This window comes from Gastrolobium bilobum, unplaced genomic scaffold, assembly GCF_033153095.1.
Source record: "Gastrolobium bilobum isolate Gb01-03AN ecotype WA unplaced genomic scaffold, APGP_CSIRO_Gbil_v1 utg11969, whole genome shotgun sequence".
In the NCBI taxonomy this organism is placed as follows: Eukaryota; Viridiplantae; Streptophyta; class Magnoliopsida; order Fabales; family Fabaceae; genus Gastrolobium; species Gastrolobium bilobum.
The window spans coordinates 19,197-39,254 of NW_026898204.1; the positions used below are offsets into that span (position 1 = coordinate 19,197).

The 20,058-nt window shown below is 39.2% G+C and overlaps 1 protein-coding gene across 1 annotated transcript; it reads left to right on the plus strand.

Annotated features, from left to right (window-relative positions):
• The first annotated feature begins 16,194 nt into the window (after window positions 1-16,194).
• Window positions 16,195-19,851, plus strand: LOC133313813 (CDT1-like protein a, chloroplastic). The gene is made up of 7 exons (XM_061515215.1): window positions 16,195-16,313; window positions 16,417-16,617; window positions 16,741-16,860; window positions 17,014-17,239; window positions 17,828-18,589; window positions 19,384-19,585; window positions 19,679-19,851. Exons 1-7 carry the CDS (start codon window positions 16,195-16,197, stop codon window positions 19,849-19,851), a joined length of 1,803 nt encoding a protein of 600 aa, XP_061371199.1.
• The last annotated feature ends 207 nt before the right edge of the window (window positions 19,852-20,058 follow it).

Below are 20,058 nucleotides of genomic sequence, written 5' to 3' on the forward strand. Positions count from 1 at the left end.
TTAGATAGTATTGTTTTTTTAAAATAAATATAATATTTTCCTGCTAGTTAGGTAACTAGGGCTTTGGTTAGTGCATGTAATTTGGGGCTTTTATGTTATTGGTTTAACAATCACTTATTTGCGTAAGTGCTACAATTTGTAACATGTTTTTCCTTACAGTGCAATTAGTCGGGGGAGTTTAACACTTTTATCCCTTAAATGTAAGAAACTAGCAAACAATTATGTTTGGAACCAAGTATATCTCTTGGCATACTTTCTTTTTCTCTACTTATGCATGTGTTTATGGATCCTTGCATTATTAAAATATTAAAGAAATATATTCGAACATTTCTTAGTTAATATTATTTTAAAAAAGAGAACCTGACAAGTCCATCCTGTTTAATGCAAACTTTATGTAGGTGAATTGAAATGGGTTGGTGGGTTAGGATATTCAACCTGTCCCATCCTGTGTGGTTGGTTAAAAGGGTCAACTCGTTCGATCAGACTGATTTTATTGGCTATAGTTCAAATTCCAATGATGAGGAGTATAAGGCTATTCTTTCACACAAGTCCTTTCATACATGCTCACATTTTTAACAATAAGTTCAAATTTGATTATCACTCAAGTCATCTATTTCGAATATGATTAAATCATAGTTTAGATGGGATGATGTCTCTTTATAAGTGAGCATGAAAGTGAATAAGTTTTCAAGTCGAGCACACTAACTCAGCCTATTGCCAAATCTGCCCAAACAAATAAAAAAATGCAAAAAAAACACACAAAAATAGAGATGGAGAGAAAAGAAAGACCACATGACACTTTTTCATGTGAAAAATCTTCCCTAATAAAGAGGAGTAAAAACCATGAGATCTAGTATAGCAAAATCTTCCATTATATGAATGGTAGGATTACAAGAGTATTTCCCTATATTTTAGGATTACACTATTTCTTCACCCTTAAAATGATGAATACACATTTTCTTCTACAAAGGTATTTTAAAACATTGGCTAGCCTTTCACTAAGAAGTTTTATCCTATTATATATATGGGAGAAATTCTTTATCTCTTCTTCTAGAATCTTCAGCATTAGATAAGATCATTGCATTGATTGGAGTGATTGGTCAAACTTTGAGCCCTGAGCCATTAATGCAACATGCTCACCCATCAAAACTTTAAATGAGGAACACACCCCAACAAATCTCCCATTTTTTATTCTAATGCAACGAATTAGTCAGGCCGTAGCCCTTACAACAATATTCAAACTTCCTTGCTAATACCAATTTTGTCATCATATCCAACCAATTAAGGTTTATATACATCTTGTTCACATGAAGTTACTTCTCTTTTATCACATCCCAGATCTAATGATAATAGACATCTATATGCTTTATGTGGGACTGATAGGTAGAACTTTTCGCTAACTGTATTACACTTTGTTATCACACTTCAGATTGTACATGTCTTGTTTATTGCCAAGTTCAAGAATAAGATTCTTTATCCAGATCATCTATTTGCTTGCTTTAATCGCAAACATGTACTCAACCTTGGTCATTAAAAATGCAATATATTTCTAGACCATAGTTTGTCATAAGATGACTCCCTCGACAAAGGTCATCAAATAGCCTATTTTTGACTCCATATAATCAATATCTCCCCTTAGATCAGTATCTGTATAGTCTTCCAACTTGGCTTTGCCTTCTCCAAAATGGAGGCATAACTTAGTCATTCCTCAAAGATACTTGAAGATTCATTTTCGCAGCTTCTGAATGCTCCTTATCGAAACTTAAGAGATATAAACTTACTAATCCAACAATATAATAACTCGAATAATTAGTTTAGGTAATTGAGAATAAATATGTAATTAGATGAAAAATAAAATTTTGGACTAAGTCAATTTTCAGGGCAGAAGTGTACATATTAAAAGTTTTGGGGTAAAAGATCAATTATGCAAAACTTGGTAAGATCCTAAAATAAATTAAGTGTAATATATCTTACCCAAACCCAAATAGCCCAAGGATCATGGAGTTAAGTGGATTAAGGTAGTGTTAGTGATTAAAAATGGGATCAAGGAAAAAAAAGGGATATTTCATTCACTTGGATATTTTGAAAATCAAAATGTGCATTCTCTCTCCTCCTTTCTCTTTCTCTTCTTCATCCCATTGTACTTCCCAAAATTTTCTACCAAAGTTTCATCTCTTCCTTACTTCACTCTTGCGACCTAGTGAGAAAGAGAGAGTGAAACTATAAAACTCTCTCTTTCCTTATTCCTTTGAGTGATTTAGAAGGGGAGCAAGTAACACCTATCTATATCTTCATCTTCCTCACCAATCATTATGGAAAAACTTGTTCTTTTTCTTATGTGATGTGTGCCTAACGATTAGTCATAAAAGGAAGAGTTTGCCACCATTAAAGCTTAGAAACCTTACTCTCTCCTTGTCTTGGAACTATAAAGGTAAGGATTCATGGCCTTTTTTTGGGTTCTCTTAAGAACTTTATGACATAGGGTTTGTAAAATTGGGGGAGGGGATTGCTTGGTGTATTGAATGATGAAATTGATGTTGGGTTTATGCATATTTAATATAGGTGTGTTGAATCTAATGGTGATTTGTTGAAAGAACCATCATTGAACCCAACCTTGAGTTAGGGTTTCATTGTTGTATTTTCAAGGAATTTTGGGTAAATTCCCTAATGATATGTCCATGGAAATACAATGATAACTTGGTGGTGATTTATGTGTTAAGTGTAATTATTGATTAAGCTAACACCTTTGAATAGGTTGTGAAAGTGTGTTTGAGCTTGTTGGCCTTGGAACTTAGAGGAGAAAGGCTTGGAAAGTAATTGTTAAATATAAATTCTTGGATCTTGGGATTAGTCCTACTTGGTGTTCCACCACAATTCTTGGGAGTGTTGGTTAATTGCTTGATTGAGTAGTTGTTTGTTAGAACTATGATATATTTATATTCCTGTAGAGTTGGTGTGAAATTAATTATTTAATATGAAGTTCTTTGATGTTTTAGCCATTGTATTGTGAATTGATTAAGTAGGTTTATTGATCAATAGAATGTGTGTGGATTTGGTTTTTGGCTTAATTTTATGTGTCCTTCTAAGGGGTGCCAATAGTTTCGACTTTGTCTATATTGAAGCTCTTTAAAATCTTCTCAGTGTATTTCTCTTTAGTTAGCCATGATAGATTCTTTGAACGATATCTAATAATCTCGATTCCATGAATTTGCTTTGTAGGGCTGAAGTCCTTTATCGCAAAGGACATGCTCAAAATTTCTTTAGGAATATCCCTTTCCAACGGTCTTGATGGTGATAGATTTATCAAGTCAATAGCATCATGACAGCTTCCCCTCATAATGACATAGGCAACCCGACATGAGAGAGTATGCTTATAACCTTTTCCTCAATAATCCAGTTCATTCTCTCATCAACTTCATTCAACGAGGGTATCTTGGGCTTTGACTTCTTTAACTTTATTCTTGCTAACCTGAAATAAGCGTCAAATGAACTACAATATTCTCCCTTGTTATCAGCTTGAACTACTTTCAATTCCTTTCGAGTTTCTTTATCAACTAGGGCATGAAATTTCTTGAAAGCTTGTAGTACTTGATCTTTAATATTCATCAAATACCCCCATATTTTGCGAGAATAGTCATCACTAAAAGTAACAACGTAATAAGCCCCATCAAGCATTCTTTCTAATATGGAATATACATTGTATGAAAAAGTTCTAGAATATGCCTGTGTCTTTAGGGTTTGTCCGACCTTACAAAGGAAACTCGACATTGCTTTCCAACAAAATAGTGAGTACAACTTTCTAGCATTTGATCTTTTTGACCTAGAAAACATTCCTTTCTTGTTTAATATTTGAAGAATTTTTCACTCATGTGGCCAAGTCGCTTATGCCACAACTCTATACTACATCTGTCTCAGACTGCATTGGCTTCTCCACCATTGAGTCTGTCTTTCATCATGTACAAGAACTCTTTTTTTTGTTTGCCTTAGGCAACTAACATGCTACCTTTGGCCAATTTTAGCTTGCTAAAACCAAAATAGCTTACTAATCCGGCACCATCAAGCTTTCCAATCGAGATAAGATTGGGGTTCATGTCTGGCATATGTGTAAGAACCCGCACCGTTAATTAAGGTATTTAATTAATTAATTATGCGAAATTAGGAAATGATTCCATAATTGACTATAATAATTATTATGAGGCTTTAATAATTATAGTAAGTGAGTAATAATGATAAAAGTCGCTTTTCGGAAGAAAAGTGCAGATACCGGTTCTGCTAGTCGGTATAAATGCGTACCGAAAAAGTATCCCGGAAAATTATACTAAGTGCATGTTAATTACTAGAATAATATGTAGGACTTACAAAACGAGTTTCAAGTCCAGATAATGGGAACTGGTGCTAGAAACCGGTACTGGCTTGGAAAAGCGCGTACCGGAAAAGTGCTCAGAAAATTATAAGAAAAATATGATAAATCTTAGAAAATTATGTAGTTTCAGAATCTAAAGTTTGGGATTAAAATGCTAAGCGTAGCAATTAAAGTTAACACTGTGTGTTTAAGTGGCTTGGGCTATAAATACCCATTTCTAAGGGCACAATGCCCTAGAAAACATATTGTGAACGTGAGAGTTGAGGGTGGCTGATCAGCTTGGCTGACTTGTGGGGTTTCTCCTCCATTTTGGGTCCAAGACACTTCCTTTCTTGATTTTTCGTCACACTTTCACTTGGGATACACTTGGTGAGGGTGAGAGCTAGCCTTGGGACTCTATTGCTGGTCTTTTCTGAGTTGAGAGAGCTGCTGTGTGTGAGGTTTTGAGGCTGACTTGGGTTGGTTGTGTGTGGAAGCCTTTGTTTTGGCATTATGAGGTCCAAGAAGCTTCCTTTGTGTTGAAAGGTCCAAGCTTGTTGATCCATTTTCGTGCACCTTGTTGAGTCAATCTTGAGGGGCTGATTGTGAGCTCCAAAGAGCAGCCTCTTCTTCTGTTTTGGCCTTTGGTATGTATACCAACCTTTAATCATGAGTTTAATGCTTAAAAATGAAAGCTTGATGCATGTTAAGGTTAAAAGATGATAACTTGTTGTTGGGTGAAGCTTAACACATCTAGAAATGCATGATTAGGTGTTTAAAATCGGTAAAAAGGGAACCTTTTAGGGATATCTTCACAAAAATGCAGAAACTGCATTTTGTCGTGGGATTTCGCAGAACAACAGCTGTGCTGTGTGTACAGTAGGCTATTACGGGTTTGTGGACCCTAGTTTGATGAAGTTGAACTTCTGTATTTAATGGATTAAGCCAGAATCATGGGATTAAGGGCTTGTGGCTTTGTTAGAAGCTTTAAGACTTGAAAACGTAATGAAAAGGCGTTGTCTTAATATTGTATGCTTGTGGTGCATGTTGTTGATGTATTGTTGGCCCATAACAGATTGTGAATCTGCTGTGTTTGGACTTTGAGCTGTGGACTCTTGGCTTTTGGAGTTAGCTTGCAAGGTAAGCTTTCGTGTCCTCGGTTTAGCCATGTTGTGGTTCCACCATGTCCCATGGGGGTATGGTTTATGCATGCTGTGTACATGCTTTTGGATATTTGATATGTTGATTGAACTTTACATGTAATGGCTTTTAATATGCATGTGTTGTTTCATCTTGACGGGAAGCCTGAGTATGTAGCGCCATACAAGATGGTGTACCGGGGTGAATGCAAGTGGTACTTGCACGGTGTATAGGTGATAGACGTATACCTGCACTGTCTCTGGCCAGTAGATTAGTATTGACACACATGACATGATTATCTGCTGCATTGCATTGTTTTAGAAATGATAAATGATAAACTGTTTTTAACTTATATTGCACATGTAAGTGAGCTTGGGGTGGAAGATCCTTGAGGACTCACTGACTTACTGAGATTTCTAGATTAGAGATCTTACCCCACGTTTGGGGAATGCTTATTTCAGGATCAGGTAGTATGGGTACTGATGCCTCAGGCGGCAAGAGGCCGGAGCTTAGCTGATTATGTTGTTTCTGCTTATATGTTAGCATGACTGGATTTGGATGCTGTTTATGTTTCCGCTATTTATGATATGTTGTTGTTGAGACTGATGTTGGGCATGTTGCCTTATTTGAGTGAGCATGGGGATTGTCCATGACACTTTCTGTTAGTACTTGTATTTGGAGTTGTATAAACTGTTAGATGGTCCGGTCTACGTTGTTGTAGTTCCGTGACTAGAGCCACACTTATATTATCTATGTTATGAGGTATTTCAGTTAGCTGTTTTATTGCAATTACATACAGGCGATGTTTTATTAATTGATTATTAAGCAAGATTGGTAATGTTAATGGCATCATAATTGAAAAGAAAAAGTAATTCCGCATTTTAATTAAGCGCAGCTTAATACGATATTATGATAACATTACCGGATATATACGGGGTGTTACATTTATGGTATCAGAGCAATGGTTCGAGGGAAAAGCATGTATGTATTGCAATTGCTAGGTTGTTTGGTTGTGTCTGTCTTGTGTTTACTCCATCGAATTTTATTATGATGATGTATATGTGATCACATTGCGTGGGCCTGATCAACTCATAATTTGTGTAACTTGTGCAGAGTCATGGTAAGGTCCGGGAGAACACGAGAGACTTCTGAGGATCAATCTGATCCTATCCTGACTGCATTGGCTGAGATGCAGGCGGCTAGGTTAGCCGATCAGGAGGCCACTAGAGTGGCCAACGCGGCAATGATGGAAGCTGTTCGCGAGGCGAACCGGATAGCCGCAGCTGAGGTTCGTGAAGCGAACCGGAGGACCACTGAGGAAGTCCTCGAGGCGAACAGGATGGCGAACATGACGATGATGAGAGTCATGTTGGAGGAGTTGAGAGCTGGTCCTGCTATTGGCCAGGCTCCACCACCACCGCCACCACCGCCACCGCCTCCACCTAGTGTTCAGGAGGAGAGCCATAGTCATATCGGCAGTGCTACTCATGCCGCTGAGACGGGGGAGCCCCTTGTGGGGATTGCTGAGGATCGTGATGTGATCGATCACCGGCTGAATGCTTTCAGGAAGCATAAGCCACCTGTGTTTGAGGGGTCTTTGGATCATATTGCTGCTGCGAGGGTGCTAGAGTCGCTGGAAAAGATTTTTCGGGTCATGCAGTGTACAAACCCACAGAAGCTGATGTTCTCGACTTACATGCTGGAGGGCGATGTCCATGAGTGGTGGACGCACACCTCTCGTGCTTTTGAGAGGCAGGGTCGTGTCATGACGTGGCCATTCTTTGAGGAGTGCTTTCTGGGCCGATACTTTCCCTATGATGCGCAGGAGAGGAAGCAGGGAGAGTTTGATCGTTTGGTACAGGGCTCGATGTCTGTTGATGAGTACCTGGCTAAGTTTAATGAGCTAGTGAAGTTTGCACACTTTCGGATGGTTCCTCCTACTCCGTTATTTATGGCAGCTAAGTTCCGCAGGGGACTTAGTGAGGTGATTGCTGAGCATCTTGCTGGTGCTGCTTCGAGGGACTTTGGTACACTGGTTCAGCAGTGTAACGACATCGAGGATGTTTGTGTGGCAAGCAAGGCCAAGAGGGCCAAGGTTGAGGAGAGCAAGGGAACAGGTGGTTCCACTCCTGCTCTTACTTCTTGGAAGGACAAGAGGTTTGCTGATAAGGGCAAGGGAAAGCAGCTAGCGACTAGGCAGGCGCCTGGTCAGTTCAAGAGAGCTGTTTCACATCAGGGGAGTTCTGCTAGGCCTCCTACCACTCCGAGATGTTCGGGATGTGGGAAGGAGCATGTGGGACACTGTGCTACGGGGTAGTTGTTGTGTTTCAAGTGTGGCAAGGAGGGCCACTTCTCTAGAGATTGTCCGTCGTCGACAGCGAGAGCTGCAGTTGTTCAGGCAGTTCCTTTGCATAAGGTTCCGATGGCATCTTCTTCGGCACCTGCAGTGCCACCTTCTGTTGGGAGAGTGTATACACTAAATAGGCAGCAGTCGAACCGCGCTCCGAACCTTGTCAGAGGTACTGTGTCTATTGGTGATTCTTTTGTCGATGCTATCTTTGATTCCGGGGCTACTCATTCGTTTGTTGCTACCCCGATTGCTTTGGGACTTGAGTTGCCCAGTGTTGTGCTTTCTCCACCGTTGCGGGTGACTACCGCCACCGGAGAGATTTGTGATTCTACCACTGTACATCGCGATGTAGCGTTTCAGTGGGATGGCCGTGAGTTCTCGGTAGATCTGATAGGATTGCCGATGGCCAACCTTGAGATTATTCTGGGCATGGATTGGTTGTCTAGAAACTGTGCATTGATTGATTGCTGTGCAAAGCGAGTGGTGATGTCTCCGTGGGATTCCACAGCTAGTTCCTCGCCATACATTTCACTTCTGCAGGCCAGGAGAGCGTTGCGAGCAGGGGCATTGGGTAATGTCATGTTGGGTGGTTTGGTGAGTGGGACACAGGAGGATATCACTGGCATTCCTGTGGTGGGGGAGTTCCTTGAGGTGTTTCCTGAGTTTCCGCCACAGCGGGAGATAGAGTTCTCCATTGTCTAGTTGCCCGGTGTGGGGCCGATTTCTTTAGCTCCTTATCGGATGTCGCCACGGAGTTGGCTGAGCTTAAGAAGCATATTGAGGATCTTTCGGCGAAAGATTTCATTAGACCGAGTGTGTCTCCTTGGGGAGCACCGGTTATCTTTGTGAAGAAGAAGGACAGGACAATGCGATTGTGCACCGACTACAAGCAGTTGAACAAGGTGACAATCAAGAACAAGTATCCTCTTCCTCGGATTGATGATATGTTGGATCAGCTCAGGGGTGCTTGTGTGTATTCCAAGATTGATCTCCGGTCCGGATACCATCAGATTCGGGTGAAGCCGGAGGATGTTCCGAAGACTGCGTTTCGTTCGAGATACGATCATTTTGAGTATTTGGTGATTCCGTTTGGACTCACAAATGCGCCGGCGGTGTTCATGGATTACATGAACAGGATTTTCCAGCCGTATCTGGATCAGTTTGTGATTGTCTTCATTGATGATATTTTGATCTACTCCAAGACTGAGGAGGAGCATGCAGAGCATCTGAGGATAGTTCTGCAAGTGCTGAAGGAGAAAAAGCTTTATGCTAAACCTTCTAAGTTTGAGTTTTGGCTCAAATCAGTCAAGTTTCTGGGGCATGTGATTTCAGCAGATGGAGTTGCAGTGGATCCCAACAAGATTGAGGCCGTGTTGGATTGGGAGAGGCCCAAGACAGCTACGGAGGTGAGGTTCATCAAGGGTTTTTCCACGATGGTTCTCCCTTTGATTCGCCTTACCCGAAAGGAGACTCCATTTGTGTGGACTCACGAGTGTGAGGCGTGCTTTCAGGAGTTGAAGGAGAGATTGACTTCTTCACCTGTGTTGATCCTTCCTGATCCTGAGGAGCAGTTTGAGCTTTACTGTGATGCTTCTGGAAAGGGGCTGGGCTGTGTGCTGATGCAGTCTGGTAGAGCTGTTGCTTTTGCTTCGAGGCAGTTGAAGCCTCATGAGGAGAACTACCTGACTCATGATTTGGAGTTGGCCGCGATTGTGTTTGCTTTCAAGATTTGGAGGCACTATCTTTTTGGTTTGAGGTTTGTGGTATTCAGTGATCACAAGAGTTTGAAGTACCTGTTCGACCAGAAGGAGTTGAACATGAGGCAGAGGAGATGGATGGAGTTCATAAAGGACTACGACTTTGAGCTAAGGTATCATCCTGGCAAGGCCAATGTGGTAGCCGATGCTTTGAGTCGGAAATCCAGTAGTTCATCCAGTTTGCTACTTGGTAACTTCGATGTGGTTGAGAAGTTTCGCCACTTGGCAGTGACCGCTCCGTGTGCGAGAGTACTTCTCGTGTTGGAAGCATATGATGTTGTGAACGAGCTGCTAGAAAAGATTAAAGATGCACAAGTTCAGAGAGAGTGTCTGGATTATGTGAAGAACCAAGACGGTGTGTCTTGGAATGATGATAGATTGCTTTTGTTCCAGCGGAGGATTGTGGTTCCTCGAGGTCCGTTGACAGAAGAGGTTATGGCAGAAGGCCATAAGGGTCAGTTTTCTATCCACCCTGGTGCTACTAAGATGTATCAAGACTTGAAGAAGAACTTCTGGTGGCCGGGCATGAGAAAGATGTTGCCATCTTTGTGTCCAAGTGTTTGGTTTGCCAGAAAGTGAAGATTGAACACCAGAAGCCGTCTGGTAAACTGCAGCCTCTTGAGATTCCAGAGTGGAAATGGGAGAGCATTTCCATGGACTTCGTTGTGGGTTTGCCGAAGACTCAGGTTGGCTGTGACTCGATATGGGTCATTGTGGACAAATTGACAAAGTCCGCCCATTTTCTTCCAGTGAAGGTGAGTTTCACTACAGAGCAGTTGGCCAGACTGTATGTTCGCGAGATTGTGAGGCTTCACGGGGTGCCCGTGAGTATCATCAGTGATAGGGACCCGAAGTTCACATCTCGGTTCTGGGAGGCGCTGCAGGGAGCTTTTGGTACACAATTGAGATTGAGTACAACCTATCACCCTCAGACTGATGGACAGATTGAGCGGACTATCCAGACCTTGGAGGACATGTTGCGGGCTTGCACGTTGGAGCAGGGCTCGGCATGGGATAGGTACCTGCCATTGGTAGAGTTTTTATAACAACAGTTTGCATGCTAGCCTGGGCATGGCACCCTACGAGGCGCTCTACGGTAGGAGGTGTCGTACACCTACCTGCTGGTCGGAGGTTGGGGATCGTGAGTTGTTTGGCTTGGACTTTGTCCAAGATACCACCCTGCAGATCCAGATGATCAGGGAAAAGCTGAAGCAGGCGCAGAATCGTCAGAAGAGCTACTACGATGTCAAGCATCGACCACTGGAGTTCAGTGAGGGTGAGCACGTGTTTGTGAGACTTTCACCTGTCACCGGTGTTGGACGGGCACTAGGAGTGAGGAAGCTGAGCCCGCGCTTTATTGGGCCATACCAGATTCTTGGTAGAGTAGGACTTGTTGCCTACCGGCTTGCCTTGCCTCCGAACCTGGCCAACATCCACGACGTGTTTCACGTGTCTCAGCTTCGGAGGTACATAGCAGATCCTTTGCACGTGGTGCAACCGAATGATGTGGAAGTTCGGGAGAACTTAAAGACTCCCGTCGGACCACTAAAGATTCTCGATCGTGGCGAGAAGCAGCTGAGGAGCAAGATCATTCCGATGGTCAAGGTGCAGTGAACCGGAAGGACTCCTGAGGAGTGTACGTGGGAGCGTGAGGACGAGCTTCTCCGGCAGTACCCCGAGTTTCGACCAGGTATGTTTCTGATTTTGAGGTCAAAATCCTAAAAAGGTGGGGTGAATGTAAGAACCTGCACCGTTAATTAAGGTATTTAATTAATTAATTATGCGAAATTAGGAAATGATTCCATAATTGACTCTAATAATTATTATGAGGCTTTAATAATTATAGTAAGTGAGTAATAATGATAAAAGTCGCTTTTCGGAAGAAAAGTGCAGATACCGGTTCTGCTAGTCGGTATAAATGCGTACCGAAAAAGTATCCCGGAAAATTATACTAAGTGCATGTTAATTACTAGAATAATATGTAGGACTTACAAAACGAGTTTCAAGTCCAGATAATGAGAACTGGTGCTAGAAATCGGTACTGGCTTGGAAAAGCGCGTACCGGAAAAGTGCTCAGAAAATTATAAGAAAAATATGATAAATCTTAGAAAATTATGTAGTTTCAGAATCTAAAGTTTGGGATTAAAATGCTAAGTGTAGCAATTAAAGTTAACACTGTGTGTTTAAGTGGCTTGGGCTATAAATACCCATTTCTAAGGGCACAATGCCCTAGAAACATATTGTGAACGTGAGAGTTGAGGGTGGCTGATCAGCTTGGCTGACTTGTGGGGTTTCTCCTCCATTTTGGGTCCAAGACACTTCCTTTCTTGATTTTTCGTCACACTTTCACTTGGGATACACTTGGTGAGGGTGAGAGCTAGCCTTGGGACTCTATTGCTGGTCTTTTCTGAGTTGAGAGAGCTGCTGTGTGTGAGGTTTTGAGGCTGACTTGGGTTGGTTGTGTGTGGAAGCCTTTGTTTTGGCATTATGAGGTCCAAGAAGCTTCCTTTGTGTTGAAAGGTCCAAGCTTGTTGATCCATTTTCGTGCACCTTGTTAAGTCAATCTTGAGGGGCTGATTGTGAGCTCCAAAGAGCAGCCTCTTCTTCTGTTTTGGCCTTTGGTATGTGTACCAACCTTTAATCATGAGTTTAATGCTTAAAAATGAAAGCTTGATGCATGTTAAGGTTAAAAGATGATAACTTGTTGTTGGGTGAGGCTTAACACATCTAGAAATGCATGATTAGGTGTTTAAAATTGGTAAAAAGGGAACCTTTTAGGGATATCTTCACAAAAATGCAGAAACTGCATTCTGTCGTGGGATTTCGCAGAACAACAGCTGTGCTGTGTGTACAGTAGGCTATTACGGGTTTGTGGACCCTAGTTTGATGAAGTTGAACTTCTGTATTTAATGGATTAAGCCAGAATCATGGGATTAAGGGCTTGTGGCTTTGTTAGAAGCTTTAAGACTTGAAAACGTAATGAAAAGGCGTTGTCTTAATATTGTATGCTTGTGGTGCATGTTGTTGATGTATTGTTGGCCCATAACAGATTGTGAATCTGCTGTGTTTGGACTTTGAGCTGTGGACTCTTGGCTTTTGGAGTTAGCTTGCAAGGTAAGCTTTCGTGTCCTCGGTTTAGCCATGTTGTGGTTCCACCATGTCCCATGGGGGTATGGTTTATGCATGCTGTGTACATGCTTTTGGATATTTGATATGTTGATTGAACTTTACATGTAATGGCTTTTAATATGCATGTGTTGTTTCATCTTGACGGGAAGCCTGAGTATGTAGCGCCATACAAGATGGTGTACCGGGGTGAATGCAAGTGGTACTTGCACGGTGTATAGGTGATAGACGTATACCTGCACTGTCTCTGGCCAGTAGATTAGTATTGACACACATGACATGATTATCTGCTGCATTGCATTGTTTTAGAAATGATAAATGATAAACTGTTTTTAACTTATATTGCACATGTAAGTGAGCTTGGGGTGGAAGATCCTTGAGGACTCACTGACTTACTGAGATTTCTAGATTAGAGATCTTACCCCACGTTTGGGGAATGCTTATTTCAGGATCAGGTAGTATGGGTACTGATGCCTCAGGCGGCAGGAGGCCGGAGCTTAGCTGATTATGTTGTTTCTGCTTATATGTTAGCATGACTGGATTTGGATGCTGTTTATGTTTCCGCTATTTATGATATGTTGTTGTTGAGACTGATGTTGGGCATGTTGCCTTATTTGAGTGAGCATGGGGATTGTCCATGACACTTTCTGTTAGTACTTGTATTTGGAGTTGTATAAACTGTTAGATGGTCCGGTCTACGTTGTTGTAGTTCCGTGACTAGAGCCACACTTATATTATCTATGTTATGAGGTATTTCAGTTAGCTGTTTTATTGCAATTACATACATGCGATGTTTTATTAATTGATTATTAAGCAAGATTGGTAATGTTAATGGCATCATAATTGAAAAGAAAAAGTAATTCCGCATTTTAATTAAGCGCAGCTTAATACGATATTATGATAACATTACCGGATATATACGGGGTGTTACAATATGCATGACCTCCTTCATCCCTATCTGACTTCCTACATCTGTTGTCAAGGTTGCATCACGAACTCCAACAATTTTGTTAGAGACTTGGACTCACTTTTTCAAGACTCTGAAGTCTCCACTATTGTATAAAGCGAAGAAATATTTGTATAAGTAATACTACTAAATCTACAATCCAAGAATATTCATCATAAGTAACGTTCAAAATTTTATCCTTACCTAGCAAGAAGACTTCTAGGTCAATGTTGTCAACCATCGTAGTGGTATTCTCATATTATTTCTTCTTCAGTTTTATTTGATCTAGCTTGACATGGTTGTTCTTTTGATCTCTCTCCAGAGAGCGACATTTCTTGTATCCTTGCTTCCCACAATAGAAGTAAGTTAGTTTAGTCTTTGGCTTTGACTGACCTCTAGATTTGTCACAACCTCGACCTTTATTCCATCTTAGGAAGTCAGACCTACCTCTATTCTCAGCAGCATTAGCTTCACATGTGCTTGTAACACCTCGTTCTCTTCTCCTAGACTCTTTGTTCAGGAGGTTGTCAACTACTAAATCCATTAGTAATCTCCTTTCAGGGGTTGAGTTGCTGAGTATCACTACTAGAGTATCTTAACTTTCAAGCAGTGAGCTGAAGAGCATAAGAGCGTAGAGCTGATCATCGATTTTCATCTCTACCTTTGACAACTGGTTGATGACCCCTTTGTATGTGTTGAGGTGCTCAATCATGCTTTGGTTCTCCTTCTACTCCGGCTTTTCTCCTTGTACTCCAGCTTTACAAGACAACGCACCGGGAGTGCCTTGTTCATGAGGGTTTTCTTTTGAATCATGGACTCCAATTTCGTCCATAATTCGTGAGCAATGGTGTATGTTAACATATGCATGAATAAGATTTGTCAATGTATTTTTTTATCATGGCCACAACCTTCCTATTTACGAGTTCCCAGTCCTTTACTTCTTTGTCTTCAGGTCTCTTAGCACCTAGAATAAGCTCATAAAGGTCTTTATAGTACAAGTGATCTTCTATCATAGGTTTCCAATATGAATAGTTTTTTGCTATGAATTTAAACATGTCAGTGTTGTGTGAAATGCTTCCCTCCATCTTTTATCTCCTTAGAACCAGTGAATCAAGCTCTGATATCACTGTTAGGATGATGTCCCTCAATCAACAAACACAAAAGCAAATAAGTCTTCAAGTGAAGCATACCAATTTGATGTTTGGAGGTTTGCCCAAACAAATAAAAAGAGAAAAAAAAACCAGAAAAATAGAGGTTAAGAGAAAAGAAAGAACATATAACACTTTTTTTTTAACATGGAAAACCTTCTTTATTGCATACGAGTAAAAATCACGGGATCTAGTGCAACAAAATTTTCCACTATATGAATATTGACTTGCTAGAGAATTACACAATTCCTTCACTTTTAGAAGAATGAAATACACAAGATTTTTTCTCTGAAGATGTTACACACTCAAACATCTCCGCAGAAGAATCCTAACACGAGTAAAATTCTAACACACTGGCTAACCTTTGACTAAGAAGTTTTATCCTATTATATGAATGGGGAAAACTCTTCAGCTTTCTTTAAGAATCTTCAGAATTAAATGGGGTTATTGCATTTATTAGAGTGATTATGAGCCATTAAAACTCAACATGATGAACTACTAAAGTATTAAATAAGGAACATACCCTAATAACTATAGAAAAGTTTTACTATATATATGTTAAAAATTAAATATTTCAAATCTTTTGTGTGATTTTTATAAAATTTTAGTGTATCTTAAACAACATGGTATAGAGGAAGAATTTAAGGACTGGTTAGTGAATATTGTCGTTGAATGCAAACTGCAAAAAATCTTTGCTTTTTGGGCTAATAGATCACACAGCCAATTAAACCAAGTCCATTCTTTTAGCCAATTTTGGGCCGTGAAATGAGGATACTTTCAAATTTTGGGTCCAAATATCTTAAATAATTATTTTAACTTATAATAATGGGTTTGTTTTTTCTAAAATTACTTTAGATAACTTTATCTAATGTTCATCGAAACGATGTCGTTTTGGGGCGGAAATCATGATGTTTTTGTAATTTTAATTTATTTTAGGGTTATAATAGTCTTTATCATTCTAATTTTTTAATTTTTCAACACCAAGACGACGTCGTTTCGATGAACATTAAACAAAGTTGTCTAAAGTAACATTAGATACTTTTTTCCCTATAATAATATATGCTTATGATACAAAATAAATTTACATCATTAAATTTATTATTTTCCAAGTAATATTTTCCACTCTTAAAATAATTTTTTCAGTAAATAAAATTATAATAAATATTTTTTAATATTTTAAAATAAATTTTAGAATTATAAAGAGTAATATATTGAAAAATATTATTTTGAAATTTGGACTAGGAGACAACCCAAAAAAAAAGAAAAGGAAAAGGGAAAAATCTCAAGACTTCTTGTGCCCCTCAACGGTCAAATGCCCAAACGCAGAAACGCGAAAAGGATTAAACAAAACGAGGGCAAAGAAGTCTTTTCAATAAAAAACGACAATGCCTTTTTATATACGCAGGTACTTGAATGTGCTTATTTTCCCTCCATTCCGAGTCACAACCGAGTTGACTCAAAAACCAAGCCTAGGGTTCCCATCAAATCCTGCAATCACTGTCAGGTAAGCGCTCTTTCTCAAAGCACCGTTCCGTTCAAATGCAGTTTGAATTCATGCACTAATTTCAATTCCCTACAGTTTTCGCTACTGCGTTGTTGTTGTGGAGAATGGATAAAAAAGACTGTGAGGAATTTGCAAAAAGTGCTTCGGATTTCAAGTGTGAGGAATCTGCAAAAAATGCTTCGGATGTCAACTGTAGGAAGCTTCTCCACGCAGTTGATGCACCAATTGCATGCCCAACTCCAGAGAAGAACTTTGAACCCTTGCTTATCAAATCCAAGCAGGCAGAAACTCAGCTTCCAGAAAAGTGCGCAACCTAAATGAATTCAATTATATTGATTTTTTTTTTGGGGGAATTTTTTTTCAAAGTTTTTTTTTTTAATTTTTGTAGAAAAATTAATTTATGTTTTTCTCTGATTTTTTTTTTCAGATGCAGGACCATTGCAGATTTGTTTAGTCACATGAGCTGTTCACTTAGATTGCTGCATCTGCGTAAAAAATCTCCAACTTTTCAAAATATTAGCAAGCAGGTCGAAGTTCTTGGCAAGAGGTAATTGATTTGTTTCTTAAAATTCCCCCAAATTAATTAATGGACACTATCCATTTGAAGGTTACATTCTTATATGTTTTCCCTCAGAATTCAATTTTTTGAAGCTTTTGATTGAAGGATTATGGTGGTGACTGTAGTGTGTTTTATTTCCAGAAAATTCTCCCATGCCCATCTTGCGCAGATGAAGTATATACTTCCCGAAGGCATACATATAGATAAGGTGTTAGTTCATGATAAGAAGAGCTTGTGTATGAAGCCGGACATGAAGATCACCTTGATATTTGAGGTTGTGGAAGAATACTCCAAAGAATTTGCTGATATGGCTCTTCGCCAATATTTTTGTTCTAGGCTGATTGATTTCTTCAATATGCACCCTGAGGTAACATTTTCAATTTTGGGTTGTTATTGCTGTTGATTGTATGAGTTGTATTTGAAGTAGCAATTAACACTATTAACATTGGTTTGGGATTATTCTAGATCTTTAGCTGTCATGTGGATTATATTTTACGTTCTAAGAATTCTCAGTCCTAATTCCAATCTGAGGCTGTTAATGGAACTTGTTTGGTTGCATCAGATGTATTCATCTGACCAGGTCCACCATTGTCAATGTAATAATACTAGTATACTACCATATCGTGGCAATGTAGTGTGTGGAGTGTGGAACGCAAGATTACTACTGTAGTGGTATTTAGATTATCTTCAAAGTATTCTGTGCTGTGAATTGTCATTTTGTCTAATAGGTAGCCATACTGTGTGGTAGCATGCTATCCTCAATTAAAAATGGGTTGACGATGATGAAAAAGTAGCTATGAGATTCTGTTGTTAGGCTTACCTTTGTACAGCTGCTTTGTTTTGGTTCAGGCTTAGCTATTTACTTTTATTCTTTTTAGTTAGCTAGAGAAATTTGATAGTATGATTGATACAAAAGAATTCTCATCAATTTTGTTTTTGTTTTATTATGGATAAGGCTCCTGATATTCCGGAGGCCATACTGCCAGAGCCCTTTAGCCAAAGAACTCATAGCTTGATTTGTGAAGCTTTGCCTTTAAATTCTTCAACAGAACTTCCGTCAACTTCCAATCAAATTGAACTGCTGCCTGAGAAACTCCATTTGTATCCATCTTTTCGCAGACATTTTTCTCGGAAGAATGTTGCTGATCAGACAGGAAAGCATCAATGCTTTTCACCCACTAAAACTTCTCTGTCATCCCATGTCTCTGATTGCCTAGATAACCAACGAAGTGAAAGCACATGGCAGAAAGAATGTGCTCCATTACCTGATTGTGTAACTAATCTGAATACAGAAAGAAGGCAGCAGAAGGAATCATTTTCTATGTGTTATCAACCAGGTGTTATAAATACACCAGTGCATAAGATCTGCCCTCCACATTCTGTTTGTTGCAGTAGTTCTAAAAGCCCTGATATGAAAATTGTCTCTTGCGCTGATAGTTTAATGATAGAGACACCTGCCCAGTCAGCACCTGGGAGATTGATGCCCGTTTCTGATGTTAAGCTTCAGAACATGACTACTCAAAAGTCAACATCATGTCCTAAGTCTGCAAAAAGAGTGCTTCACTTTTCGCTCCTGGAAGGCTGTGATGGCTTGGACATTAGACTAGACAAGTTAGAGTCTAGCAGGGCACCGGATGAATTTGTTAGCATCCCTGAATCTAGCAGAGGATGTTCTGAGAATAGCAATTCTTTTGTCCCTGTTGCTCTACCTCAGGAGGTCTGCCATCTCACCCTGGTTTTAATCTTTAACTAATTCTACTTGCTATACTTCTGACACTCACTAAATATTCTGTTTTGAAGCTTTCTTTCTGTCCTCAATGGAGAACTTACAAATGAAGCAAATTTTTTTCTAATAGTTCACATTACTATTATTATTATTATTATTATCTTATTTATTATTTGGTTTTCCTTATTTTGTTCTTGCTTTTATGTGGGTCCATCGACCGCCGACCCCAATTGGTTTAGGATAAAGGTGATGTTAATGTTGATTGTAATACTTCTCAACTTTGCATTAAATTCTAACTAGTGGGGCTCAGATCATATGTGCATGCGTGAAAAAGTGGAATAGAGGAGATGGTTATGAGAAGATATGAAGATGAGGAGTGAGAAATGCGTTGAAGATTGAAAGTGAAAACATCAGTGATAGTTTAATGAAAATATTAATGTCTTTATTTATAACTTAGATTAAACCTATAATCTTATAATTTAAGTTGCTTCATTAAACAGGAAGTGTCAAATAGGGTGTAATAATGGAACAAGTTTCCCTTTGAAACTTCTGGTATTTAAAGTACATATGTAAAACTACCACGGGGTCCTTTTAATTTATAATGGAGATGGTTTTATATTTTGTGATTGCTCCTTCTTTCCCTTTCTAGATTGACAACAAAGGGGTTTACCAATGAATCTTTATTAATTTTGCATTTTTTTTTTTGAAAAGTCATGAAAGAATTTTATCAATTTTTTTTTTTGTGAAAGTGATATTTTTTCTTGTAACTTGGTTTCTCAATGCAGGTCAAAGAGAGCCTTGGTTATTCTTTTGAGAAAACCAACCAAAATCTAGCTGGTGTAGATGCAGGGAATAAAAAAATTTCATCATTGCTGGATTATGTTAATGTTATTCACTCTATATTTCATTCTGATAAAAGAACTTCAATCACAAAAGAGGAGCTCCTGCAAAAGATAATTATGAACAGCTCGGATTTTGTTGAAATTAGTATGTTCTAATTCTATTTATTACGAAGTACATGGTTTCTTATTGATTGTTGTTAATAAACTAAGTAGCTAACTAATTTTGTCATCCCTATAGGTGAAGTTGAAGAACAGATCGAGTTTCTGGAAAAGTTGGTGCCAGACTGGATTTGCAAGAAGTTGGTTTCTAGTGGAGATATTATTTACTGGTGGGTTAATTTCTGTCTACTGTTGATTAGATCTTTGTGCTTTTATAGTATTAGTATCTTCTACGGATGTGAGCATATCTGAGTCAGACTTGTAGAACATAAAGCTAGATTTTCTTTTTTGATTTTAGGTACGTTTATGAAACTTGGTAGGAGCTGCTGAGGAAAATGTGAAATATTTGCAAGGTCCAATTTATATTTGTTAGAGATATAAAACACATTTTGAGTTTCACCTAACAAATTAAACTTTTGGGATAGTGGGTCATTGATATGACACTAATGCTTCCTTGAC